The sequence below is a fragment of the Gymnogyps californianus genome, chromosome 10 (assembly GCF_018139145.2).
Source record: "Gymnogyps californianus isolate 813 chromosome 10, ASM1813914v2, whole genome shotgun sequence".
NCBI classification, from domain to species: Eukaryota; Metazoa; Chordata; class Aves; order Accipitriformes; family Cathartidae; genus Gymnogyps; species Gymnogyps californianus.
The window spans coordinates 16,684,909-16,698,184 of NC_059480.1; the positions used below are offsets into that span (position 1 = coordinate 16,684,909).

The 13,276-nt window shown below is 52.3% G+C and overlaps 1 protein-coding gene across 1 annotated transcript in view; it reads left to right on the forward strand.

Moving 5' to 3' along the window:
* The window catches only part of P3H2 (prolyl 3-hydroxylase 2), a 74,086-nt gene extending 67,275 nt beyond the window's left edge, over positions 1-6,811 (forward strand). The window contains exons 9-15 of the mRNA XM_050902776.1: positions 2,364-2,491; positions 3,090-3,185; positions 3,280-3,430; positions 3,961-4,078; positions 4,603-4,678; positions 5,574-5,714; positions 6,714-6,811. Of these exons, the coding sequence (XP_050758733.1) occupies positions 2,364-2,491; positions 3,090-3,185; positions 3,280-3,430; positions 3,961-4,078; positions 4,603-4,678; positions 5,574-5,714; positions 6,714-6,806 (803 nt within the window). The 3' untranslated portion in view covers positions 6,807-6,811. The remainder of the gene's footprint in view (positions 1-2,363; positions 2,492-3,089; positions 3,186-3,279; positions 3,431-3,960; positions 4,079-4,602; positions 4,679-5,573; positions 5,715-6,713) is intronic.
* Positions 6,812-13,276: the final 6,465 nt, after the last annotated feature.

Sequence of the window (13,276 nt, forward strand, 5' to 3'; positions counted from 1 at the left end):
CAGCAACCATAGAAGATACCATAACATTTTCTACTAAAGACAAGATTTCCCCCATAATAATTTTGAAAAACTATATTGTAGCCAAATACCAAAGCATGCTCCTTGCTGCAAAACAATGGGATCTTAAGCCAGGACGTGCCTTGTGTCTCGTGTCTCTAGTGGGCCAGCTCCACAGCAGCAGGCAATTAAACCTCCCTGTAATGCAACGGATGGTTGTGCTTTTTGGGGAATTTCACAGCTTTCCACGGCCCAAGTTGTCTCCAGCTGCTCAGTGTCGTGTTCAGAGTATTGTTATCCCTTCTCTAGCCATACATAAAATAGGCAAATACCACAGGAAGATCCTGAAGAGCTTGCTTAAGCCAAGAGTTGGTTGATTTATATTTGCTGGCCTGTTTGCCTTCTATAACCAAATAATTTCAGAGTGTGTCTTTTTCTGTTTTTTCTTCTCTCTGTGCTTTTATTCTGGTTTAGTTGCAGAATGTTTTCAAGTTTACAAAGAAAACTGAAACCATTCAAAAAGAAAATGGTATTTTTGTCCATCCAGCTGCTTCCTTTCTCTGTTGTCTTTTTTTCTTTCTCTCTTTTCACTTGGAAAAAGAAAAGAAAAGGCCAAAAGAGAAAAAGAAAAGTCCATTTTAATTTTGTACTCCTCTTCTGTACTTCTCTCCTTCCCCCCGTCCTCCTTTCCACCAATTTGTTCACTCCCAAAAGTCCAAAGAATGCCCAGTTTCTTTGGGGTATTTTTCACAGAGCATACACACGGGAAACAGGTCTCTCTCTCTACTGGTGCTTAGAGGCGGTGGGGGCAACGAAGGCAGCCAGGAGCGCGCTGCCGGTGTGGGACAAAGGTTCAGTGTTCACGGCACAGGACAGCCACCGCTAGTTCCCTGGGAGGAACAGAAGAAACTGGGGAAGTGGTGAGTGATGCCTTCCAGGTTCATCCCTCATGTGCCTACGGCTGGGGAAGAGCAACATCCGAGCTGGAAAACTCAGCCCTGAGTTGGAGTGTGCCAGGACTTTGGACTTCAGAGTTCTGTTTCTAATCCAGCTGCATTTATACTAAATGCTATTATCGAGCAACAAGAACAGCAAAGTGAACATGAGGAACGTCCCATCTTTTCCGTTTCCAAGAAGCCTAACTCTTCAGAAATAAAGTCATGGGCTAGTGATGGGGCTCTGCCCTCAGGGCTACATGTCCTCCATAGGCCAAGGAGACCTTCCAAAAACACACAGTGTGCCTCAACAGACAGGAAAAGTAGTAATTGTAAAATCAGTGTAACTGAGAAGTTTCCTTGTGCCACATGGTGAGAGGAGCTCTGCAGCTCTGTTTCCTCTGTTTTATTGCAGCTCTGTGACAACAGATAATTTTTCCCACAAATTAGATGCATTTCACCTTCCTCCTGGAGAAGCAACTGGTTTAGGTTTTTATTGTTGCCATTTCTTTCATTCTCTCTCTTCGAGGAGATGAGGGGAAGAGGCTTCAGAAGATGGTGATTTAGTGGCCTCAATATGTTTTTCTGATGAGGCAAATTTGATGGGGATGGATCCAAACTTCTAGTAAAGAGCTAATCTCTCTCTTCTCCTTGCCTGTTCGCTCAGCACATGGCAAGGCTTAGTTGCCCCATACCAGGCAGGAGCTCAGCAGCGTGCAAGCCCAACCACAGCTGTATTCCCATCCCGGGGATGCTTCCTGGGACCTCCAAAATGCAGCCAAGCCATTGGCTTCTGGCAGGCAGAGGGAGGCAGCTCGGAGGCAGAGAGCAAGGGATTGCAGGGACAGCCATAGCAGCTCCTTTGCCTCTGCGGAGGAGGATTGTCCTCAGGGTCCTCTGGCTTGCCCACTCCCAGCCCCTCTTCTTGGTGGAGAACAAGCGATGCTGGCTGCAAGCTCAGCACTGCATTAGGTTTTCTATGTGTGTAAAAGACAAAAAGCCCAGTGATGACAATTGCAGAGAGCAGCTTTGCATGCCAAGCCAGCAAGATCCACACAGCGCAAATGCAATGGAAACTTATGGCCTCCGTTGATGTTGGCTGCTGGGCAGGAGAGCCAAGTTAGCCGGTGTCTCTCATCGTGTCCCATCGGGTGTTGGCGTTTTCAGGCTGTGGTCCCTGCATTTGCAAGGCAGCTAATGAGAAGGTGGAAAATGCTGATGCTCTTGCAGCAAATTTATTTCATCTCCAGGTGTTTCCATTGCTTCTGTTTCTTTTGTTGCTGATGTGAGGCCAAACTCTGCTCTCTGCTGTGAAGCTCTTTCCCTGGCAGTGCACCCAGGTGACTTTAGCTGGCCCTCAGCCACAGTACAAGATGTCAATGAGGCCAGGGCATGTTCAACAGGGTCTTTTTGTGTCTCTCTTTCCATCAGGGGGTCCGCTTCTCTACAGCGATGTGAAGTTTGTCTACAACTCGCAGCAGCTGAATGGCACCCAGCGAGTACTACTGGATAACGTCATCTCGGAGGAGCAGTGCCGAGAGCTTCACAGGGTGGCCAGTGTGAGTAGGCAATGCCCCTGGGAGGGACATGACTGCCACCTGGGCTGAGTGCCTGATGCTCTCCCCAGCATCTGGCTTGTGAGAGCTGAACGTGTGATCAGCCCCTGGAGAGGCTCTAGGTTCATGCCTCACTCTTGAATGTTGCAGCTGATGCCAGGATGCCCATGGAGAGCAGTCAAATGCTTATCCCCATAACACACCCATAACTGCAGCACAGGAGCTGCTACTCCCTCTTGGGCCGTTCTTAGAAACATGCTGCAAGACAGCCTATGCAGAAATAGCTCTTTGCCGCACGTTATACACAAGCCCAAAGGATGCTCATCCACAAGCCTGGCTGAGCCTTCTCATTCATCGTCGGCTGACCCTGGGAAGGGACTGAGGGTGCCTGAACATCCCCAGTTGGGAGGTGGGTGGCTGTTCTCCAGCATCTCGGAATGGACTGTGTTCATGGAGAGCTGCAGTGCCTTCCCACCCAACTCACCTGTCCCGGTGAATGCAGTCCTGGGGGATTTGAGGAAGAGGGTGCCAGGTGCTTCCATTGCAGCTCCCCCTCTCCTGGGGAGCCAGTTCACCTCTCACCCGTGTTTGTGTCTCTCAGGGGATCATGTTGGCTGGAGATGGTTACAGGGGCAAAACCTCCCCCCACACCCCAAACGAGAGATTTGAAGGAGCCACTGTCCTCAAAGCCCTCAAGGTACATCTCCTTCCCTCCTCCTCCTCCTCTCCCATGCCCTCCCTCCTAGCCGGTGTGCAGCACTGACCCTGTCTCGCCCCTTCTCCTTGCCCAGTACGGCTACGAGGGCCGTGTCCCGCTGAAGAGTGCCCGCCTCTTCTACGACATCAGCGAGAAGGCTCGCAGGATCGTCGAGTCCTACTTCATGCTGAACTCCACGCTCTACTTCTCCTACACCCACCTGGTGTGCCGCACCGCCCTCTCTGGTGAGGGCTTGGGGGGCCGGCGGAGGGGCAGGGCTGGGAGGACAGGAGGGCTTCAGGCCCTGAAAGGGGGGTTTACGAGTGGGGGATCCAAGCCTGAGAGTAGCTCTGTTTTGTCTGATGCTTAAACTGGTGGCTGAGGGCTGGGCAAAGTGACCGTCCCCACAGCAGCAAAGGGTGGGCACTGCTCTCCCGAAGAAGCTCATTTCTGGGTTGTCTCTTGTTTTTCATGTCTCCAACTCTTCCTCTTTTCTCCTCCTGCTTCTCTTGCCTCCTTTCACTATCACTTCTCCTTTCCACTCCCCCAGCTCTCCATCTCGCTTCTGTGCAGCAAGGAACAAGCAGAGCTGTGCAGATCTGAGTCCTCAGATGTTGCCTTGTCTGCCCAGCCTTTTCTTTCCTCCTCTCACCTGTGAACACCACCCGGAGTGGGGTTGGGGCAGGCTCCCCACCATGACGGACCCCACAGAGCATGGCATTTCCATCTCATCCACCCCTTCTCCTTCCCCCTTCCTCCACATGGTCCTGCCTAGGCCAGCAGGAGAGGAGGAACGACCTGAGCCACCCCATCCATGCTGACAACTGCCTCTTGGACCCTGAGGCCAATGAGTGCTGGAAGGAGCCTCCTGCCTACACCTTTCGGGATTACAGGTAGGAAGGAAGTGGGGGTTGCCGCTGGGGACCCTCCCCAAGGCAGGGCATCCTGCTCCGCAGGCTGTAAGCCCTAAAGCTGGTACATCCCAGCCACGGCAGAAGTGAGATCCAGCAGGTAGGTTCTGGTGGCAGCAAGCATCATGGCTAAGCTTCGGGCCAGAGTTTAACTGTAATGGCTCTGTGATACTTCAGGGTCAGGAGATTCCAGCTGTGGCCCACAGGGCTGTGTCTCTGTCAGGTGTTTTTGGTGCAAAACGGGAGGGTGAGAACTGGTGGGACCCAGGGGACATTTTGAAAATTGTTCCTTAGCCAAGGAGAGATCTGCTGGTTCTCAGCTGTGGCTCCAAAATGGGGGCAGTTTGGGTGGCCCTGACTGGCCCCACAGCAGGAGCTCTCCTACCCGGCAGCTCCCCCCCTGCCCCATCTCAGTGGAGCGGTGCAGGATCTGCCCTGGACACAGGGGACAGCCCTGAGCCCTCCCTGCTGCTCCCCTCACAGGGGTGTCCTGCTTCCTCCCCCAGTGCCCTCCTGTATATGAACGCAGATTTCGAAGGAGGCGAGTTCATTTTCACTGAGATGGATGCCAAAACTGTGACGGTAAGTTGGTGCTGTGAACCAAATGCCATTCCTCAGCATCATATGCTGGGGCTCTGGGCTTCCCAGAGCCTACCTTGCAAAGAGCCCATACAAAATCCTGCTGGCAGAGGTGCACAGACCTTCTGTGCCCTGCCTAGAGGCTGCACCGTGCAGGAAACCTGCAGATCAGAGGGATGGCTGAGAGTCATCCCTGCCTGGAGGACCACTGACCTCCCACCCCATCTCGTGGCCAAACACGAGACAATGCCTCTGTACGTATGCAGTGTCTGACCCAGAGCAGGTCACGGTGGTGGACATCAGTCCCTGAGAGGGATGGGGCTCAGGCACAAGCCCCCACCTGTGCATGGGGCCGTTTGAGAGGCTGGCACCCCCTCTGTAGTTGGACAGAGCATCTGGGCACCATGCTGGGGCTCTGAAGTCCAGTAGATGCTGGAGGGTAGATTGCATCTACCTAAGATCAGTGCGAGAGGGTTGATTTGGTTGGCACTTCTGCCCCTGAGGTCCTGCAGGATACCTGTTGTGGACTCAGCAGAGGGAAGAAACGCGTTTCACAACCTATGCCAGGGTTAGCCTGAACCTCCCTGGAGCTATGCCGTGGCCCTGTTTTGCCGTAGGTGGTCACCTGCGGGCTTTGCAAGGACTCCATGCTACCATCTCCTTCCTGCATGATGGCTGCGCAGCAGGACCAAGCCTCACACCTCCCTATTTACCCCACACATTTTTACAGTCATGCCCAGAGCTCTGCATGTCCTCCAGTGCAGCTCACTGGGTCCTGGGGTGATGCAGAGAGATGCCCAGTAAGATCCCAGGCCCTGGACCATGACGAGCCCAGACACAGCCAGTGCATGCAGCCGTGCTGCTGCTTGCCACCCTGGCATCACCTGTTTTCCCACAGGCCTCCATCAAGCCCAAGTGCGGGCGAATGATCAGCTTCTCGTCAGGCGGCGAGAACCCCCACGGGGTGAAGGCGGTTACCAAAGGCCAGCGGTGTGCTGTGGCTCTCTGGTTCACCTTGGACCCTCTTTACAGAGAGCTGGTGAGTCCCTCCATCACGATGTGAGGGGAGCTAGGGGGTACCCAGCATCCTAGAGGAACCTGGACCATCTTCAGCCTCCAGTCCCAGCACATCTATCTTTCCCCCATCACACCCCCCGCAGCAGCATTCCCATCTGCTGCACCACAGGGACATGAGCCGGTGGCGCCGGGACCGAACAGTTTTCCCTGCCAGCCATGCTCCTGGACACCCATCACCCTGGGCCCATGGGGTGCAGGGCTGGGCTGGGGTGCTGAGCGGAGTGCGGGAGGGCTCTGCGCAGGGCTAGGCTGGCCATTTCTGACACCTAGTGGCAATAACCTGATGAACGGGGAAGTCCTCCGCAGCTCAGAGGCCAGCAATGTGCGGCTGCTGCCAGGTCCTCAAAAGCAGTTTGGCAGCCTGAAGTCCCTGAGTCTGGGCACCCGGATGCCTGAGGAGATCTGGGCTGTGGTGCCTTTCAATCGGCAACCTCCAAGCAAAACTAAACGCAGGGAGAGAGCAAAACCCTTTTGCCTTTGCCTTGTGAAGCAGGTGGGCTGCGAGGTTTTGGGAGAAGCTTATTTTCAGACATGCACCTTACTGTCTCTCTGCTTTTTGATGCTAGCTGAAATTCCTCCATACTTGGTGCATGTGTGGTAGGAGATCATCAGCCCTGCCCAGGGAGCTGGAAATCCACGTCAAGCAGAGGGGACAGGAGGAGGGCACACTGTGGCAGTGACTGCTAGTGAAGTGTGATAAGGGAACAGCAATACATCAGCTCTGCCCCAACCATTGCAGCCCCTGGAGGGAGGAGGTATTGAGATGCAATGTGATTTGATTAATTTTGCTAGTGATCCCCAGCTCAAGTCCCAGGCTGTCCCCTGTCCTCTCAACTACTACTGCTGGTTCTTGGATGAACTGCTTGCTGTGGGTCCTCCCAGCAGGCTGAGCCATGCTGAATAAGCTGAGAGCAGGCACTGAAGCTCTGCTGTTACATTTTCTTCCCTTCTCCTCTTGCAGGAGCGAATCCAGGCAGATGAAGTGATCGCGATGTTGGACCAGGAGCATCTAGGACCCAGTGAAATGAACATCAACCCAAAGGATGAGCTATGAACTAGGCCAAAGACTTTTTCTATTAAGTATTTATTTAATATTGTTAATCTTATTAGAACTCTTCTATTTTTGTACAGAGCCGCTGTATAAATTAACAGGTTAATATGATTGTGGAGTTTCAGGAGTGCCTCTTCTGTGTTTAGCACAGCTCTTGCTGGGACCCCTTATCTCTGTGCCAGCAGCTCCTGCTGCAACTGACTCTGCCTCTGGGATTCCCTGTCCTTCCCTAGCACTTCTCAGGACTTATTCAGGCCCACTGTACCCCCTTGGAAAACCCCTTTTTTTCTTCCTCAGCCAGAAATATCTGCTTCCCTTTAGCCTCAGCTAGAGAAATGTCTCAGGTGTGATAACAGACCAGTCTTCCTGCCCCTGCTAAGTGCTGGCTGAAGACCCAGGCAGTGCTGCCCTGGGGGAAACTGGAGCACAAGTCAGTTATTTCCATCTCAGAGCCCTTCACCATTTGAAATATGCTTTTTAGGGAAAAAACAAAGCAAAACCCAGGTCCTAGCAAAATGTGTATCTCTCTGTAGCCATGCAAAGCTGGCGTTTGGGCATTAATTCTGAGCAGAGCTTCCAGAAATCACCTGCTGGGCAGGGGCATGAGCTGCACAGGAGAGAAGGGGTTTGATTTGCAGCTGACTCTGGTGAAATAGGGTCTGTCACTCATGTTCAGTCCCTGCTCTTGCTAATGGCCTGGGATACATGAAAGAAACTGCTTCACACTGCATCCTTTGAGCTTCCAGCCCAGTGCTGCTGCTAGTTCAACCCAAGGTTAGAAGTCATCATTTCCAGGTCCATGTTGGAAAGCAGCTGAAAGGCTTAAGGATGTTACAGTGCCATGGTGTTGGGTGATCATGGTGCAGCTTTGTACTCTGGATGTCCTGGCTGCATCCTCCCATCCTGACAGTGCAGGAGCAGCAGATGTTCGTGGTGTGGTAGCATCTATTTCCTCAGAATATTTCTGACCCAGTCTGAGGGTGTTGCAGTGAAAGCACATGCTGCTTTTAACAAGAGATTTACTATGCCAGTAACTGCTGCTAAGCTAGTAAATCATCCCTCTCCCACCATTAAATTAACTCCTGAATGTGGGATCAGAGCAGCCCCTACCTCAGTCAGAACGAACACTGAAGTCACAGAACTGCCCACATCCCAGACATAGGGACAGCTTTTATTTTGACCCAACAGCTGCTTCTGCTGCTAGAAAGTAGTTCCTAAAAGGCAGGTTGCAGCAATCTTTACTGCTGAATTTACTGCAAGGCTGCTCCAGAAAGCACTGCAGGGAGCTTGGCTGGAGTTTGCATCCCTGAGCAGCTTTGCTCAGCTCCCTGCTGCACTGGTACTTTCTCAGTCCTTTTCTGCTCCCCTCTGCCAGCTTTGGCATTTCCAGGACTTAAAATCTGCAATAGGGAATTGTCTTTTCTCTTTGTTCATGCAGCTTGTGTCTACCCAAATCTTTCAGGCTCGTCAGCACCCTCTTTTTATCCAGTCACTGGCTGCAAAGGCCATACACAAGGATGGTCCTTCTGTAGAGACCTCCTCAAAAGCTGGTCCTGGGCAAGATAAAGGGGAACTCAGCACATCTGGAAAAACAAATGCCCAGACTATGAAGGGGGCACCATTACTGCCTAGAAAATGATGGAAGGGTCATTTGCTGCACCTTCTCCAATGTGGAATCTGCATGGGAGAAAGCTCTGAGTGTTTCTGAGCCACCAGTGTAGTTTGTTTCTTAGAGGTTATCATCTCCATTCCTCATAGGTTCATTGTGTTGGCTCTCCAAAGAACTGCCCACAGGTCTCTGCTTTCAGAGACCCTTCCCTGCTCAAATGCCTCCCCTGTAAATGCTTAACCCCCTTTTTTTAAAATAGCCAGAGGCAAAGCTGAAGGGAAGAAGAGGGCAGCTGGAGAGCTGAAACGCCGGTTGTGTTGTCCCCCATCTGCACCACACTATTGCATCCAAGGCTTAACTCCTACATGCTGCACCTTCAGCATGAGTTTGTGCTGCTGTCCCGACAACCACATCTGCCTGAGCGCATCCTGCAGAGCTGCCCCCTCCAAGCAGCTCGGTGCAGACCCTGCCCTCCCGGGGGCTGCGGGGATCCCACCAGCTGGTCCTCCTGCGGGGAGGCGGGAGGGGGGCATTGCAGGTCGTGGTTTGTTTGCTGCTGTGGTGGTTAGCTGGAGCTGTGTCTAAATCCAGGGGAAATAAACTAAACAAAACAGCTGGGCTTGTCTTTGTCTTTGTTTAGCCAAATATTAGAAGGGGAGACTGGGGGGTATGTGGTTTGTCTCACGACAGCACCTCTCCCTTTTGGGGTTTCCTGCCCCAGTCCCTAGGGCACACACACACATCCCCCATGCTGGAGGAGCATCAGAGACACTGATGTGGACAGGATTAAGCAAAGTTGTGTGTGTGCATTTGCCTGCCTGTCCATCTCCTTTGGTCTGCATCCAGCCGCCTAATAACTTACACACCATTGGCACACTTCAGGCAATTTGGAGAGCAGGAGGAGGGTGTCACAGCCCCTGTGCACTGCTAGGGTGTGCAGCAGGCTGGGGAGTGAAGCGGGGCGCTGGCCGACTTCTGGTGAAACAGCAGCTTTGATGGAGAACAGTGGAGCAGCCTCAGAAGGATGCAACATTTCGGGACTCAACTGCAAACATGAACCCCAAATCCCCAAGAAGGGGAAAGACTCCAGGCTGCCTGGGCCGTGCCGCTCACCGCGCTGCTCTGCTGCCGAGACCTGCCTGCGGTCTGTGCCAGGCTGAAGCCAGGAAACAGGAACGCAGTGAGTCAAAGGCACTTTTCCTGTTTGTTTGTTTTTCCAGCTCTCTGCTCTGGCAAAGTCTCGTTCAGAAGTGGATTTGTATTTCTGCTGCAACAGCAGAGGTGGTTGCCAAATTTATTGGCATGCTGTAGCCCCGCAGGAGCAAGTTGCAGAGCTCTTTGGGATGTGCACCAAAATACAATGTCGGCTTTTGGGTTTCTTTTGTATCTGAGTAGGATGGGTTGCCACCAAGGTGGCTTGGCCTCTGAGAAATGAATTGTAACTCAGATTTGATGTAGGGGCCTGGCATCTGCCAGAGCTGTCAGGGTCACGTCCAGACTGCCCACAGGGCACTCGCATGCCTGGGAAAAGAAAGCTAACAACAATACCGAACATATACGCTCCTTTTTGGTCAAATGCACACCAGGGACAACCTCGTGCACTAACATTTTTGTTTCCTGCTACATTGGCTGACATCATTGGTTATTCCTCTCTTGCCCTGCCAGTCCAGTAACTGCTGCTTCCCAAAGCCCCTACATGAAGCAGCTCCCCAAGGAGGCAGCGCCTGAAGTCACGCCACTGCGAATAAAGCTGATGTGCATTTCAGAGCAAGCCTCACAGCTCCTGGGCCAGCTCTGAGCTCCTATAGCCAAGGCTTGGCCACCAAAGGGAGCCACAACCTACTTAACGTGTTGGCCATTTGTTATACATGTCCCAGTTCTAACACCGGCAATAGGAGTGGTTTGGAGATGGAGATGCTTGAACCGTGTCTTAGTTCCTTGTTAACTCTGCCATGCCCTTCCTAATACTAATAATATATGCAGGGTGGGATTAGCGGGGTTGGTTTATGACAGTCAACAAGAAAAAAAAAACCTCATAAATGAAATGTAATAGAATTTAAAAAACAACTGAAGTGGCTCTGTGTGTGTGTGTGTGCATGCATGCTTGGGTGCGGCTGTTGCTCTGAAAGTGAAGCCCTGCGCAGTGTTACTCAATGCCAGGGGATCTTTACTAGCAAGGAGCTTTGCTTTTGTTTTGACATTCAAGTGGGCCCGAGCCAAGTTTTGTCACCTCTTGCACAAGGCCGCTGCTAGGGGTTGCAGGGGGCTGGAGGAGCCCGGTCTGTGCCACAGGCACAGGGAGTCATTAATGTTTCAGGAAAAAGAACAGATGAAATGGATGCCTTCGTTAAGCAGAAGATGAATCATTGCACTTTGCAGTCAGGGATGCGGCAGCAGAGCGTGCAGAGCTGGCGGCAGCGAGGGCACTGAGGCATGGGGAGCAGCAGCTAGCAGGGGCCGTGGTAGCCCAACAAGGCACCCGATGCCTCATGCAGAGAGTAGGAGCATGGAAAACATTTTGTACAAGCAAAGAACCATCAACAGGGGCCAGCAGAAAGTCTGAGGCTGAGCCCCTTTGGGCCGTAAATGCCTTACTGCAAGTGGCTGATGAAAGTTTCCCTCCAGCCAAAAGCTCACCCCTGAAACCTCACCTGAAAGTCAGACTTGCAGGTATTTACAAATCCCTGAATCCACAGTCAAGGCTAAAATACCTAAAGCTCTTTATGTCCAGTGGCTACAAAGTCTAATAAAACCTGGGCATGCCCATAGGCATTAGCCTGCTAGACTTTTTGAGGTGTTAATTTTAAGCAACTGAACCTCACCAGTATTGCTGTGGAGGCTTAGGGCCATGTCGACAAGTCAGTCTCCAGCGGCTCCACTGGATGATGACTAATGCCCATTGATTCCAAGCTGGGGCACGATAAGCTTATAAAATATGGTGTATTTGGACCTTTTGTATGTCCCTTTTATCTCCCAGGAGCTAGACTGACAGCCCAAAATACAGCAGCTTTGATGACTCTTGGAGACCCAGCAACAAGTCTTGCAAGCGGCCAGCCCAGCTGAAGACCCCCTTCTGGCTGCCACTCCATCCCAACTTGCAGCTGCGTCCCTCTTGCCATCTCTGCACCCTGCTGCTTGGTCTCTGCCCCAGTGATGGACAATTTGGGTGGCACCGTCCCTGCCAGCTGCTGCACCTAAGTTTGGCCAGTCCCTGTGCAAGGATCTCCCCACCTTGGGGGCACTGTGGTCGTGGGTGGGAGCAGAGCCTGGACTGGTTTGTCATCTTTGCATTACAGCTGCTGGCTGCCTGTGAGCTGCAGTGACTTGGCCAGGGGAAAGATGTGAGTGGAGGAAGGAGATGGAGTTTGCACTGGGCACTGCTCATCCCTCCTGGTTAAACCTGGGCAGAGCCAACCTGAGCACTCACAGGCAGCCGAACATCTTCCCATGAAAAACTGTCATTAAAAAAAAACGTTGTTTCCTCCTGTCCACACCCTTGCCCAGCCTGGGGAAAAAAAAAAAAACAAAACAAGACAGCTGGCTCTAATAGTGCTGGCAGTGAGATAAAAATGGGCTAGTCCTGCTTTGGGGAAGAACTATATTAAAACCAGAAAGAAGCATGCACGTCTTTTGTTTCCACAACTGCTCCTACACCCACACCCCACCAGAAGAGCCACCTTTTCCTGCGGGAAATATTGCTGTTTGTCTGTGCATCGGTGTATGACCCTGGCTGGGTCTCACAATGCTGTGCTCTTCCCCAGGTGTGGATGGGCACATGTGTATGTGTGCTTTTCCTCCTGCCACCCCATTTTCACAGCAGGCACCCAGAGTATAAGGTGCCTTGGTGCCAGCACCAGAACCAGCAGAGTGCAGCCCTGCATGAGGCCAGATCCTGCACTATTGTTCACCCCAGGCACAGCCCTGCCTTCACTTTGGGCCTGGGGGGCCCACATGGGCAGGTGCAATAGGTGCTACTGAGAACAACAGGGCCCCCCCATATCCTCCTGCAGCATGGCATAGTGTGCATGGGTCACTCACCTGTCCTCAGAGCACACGCTGCACCAGCAAACTGCTGTCTCCACAGGCCTAGTGGATGCCATGGCCAGCCCAGCGTTACTTTTATCTTGTTTTGAACACATGGTGAAAGCTGGCACAGAGTTTGTTTCCTTCTCATTTAGCAAAACTTTGTTATGCAAAAAAAAAAAAACATTAAAAAAAGATCATAAATGTCAACATGTCCCAACCCCCTGGCCACCATCCAACCCTGCCAAAAATAAGTCCAGCACACTACAGGAACTTGAGAAGGAAAAACAGGCAACTTAGAGAGCTGCCTGGCCACCCTCACCTTGTTTCTGGGGCAAGGCAGAGCACCGGTAAGCTTCAGGGGAGAGGGGTTCAGCTTCGGTCCGGCTGGGCGGCAGCGGGCAGCGTGCGAGGTCGCGGCAGGAGAGTGCGGGTGCAGGCAACCACAGTGCATGCCGTGGCAGGAGCAGGCAACACAAGGGCCCTGTGGGCAAACGGAGCCAGGCTGGCGAGTGGACACACTTGGCAAAGGAGCAAGTCAGCTAATGATCATTTCCAGGGGTGGTTTGGATAATGAGAATGGCAGTTCTAGTAGGTATTTCCTGAGGTTGAGCAGGGCAGGGCAGGGGGAATTAATATGAGCTCAGTTTAGCTTCTACCCCTCCTTTATTTGTAATGAGATTAACAGGAGAGATGGTAGTGGCACCATCAGTCTGCTGCCGCGATGGGGTGAGCTGATAAGCAACTCCTGCACTGCCTCGCATGCGAGCCCAACGGCTCCGGCACACAGGGAAAAACACTGGAAAAAACACCCCTTTTATCACACATGGCTCTTTTGAAA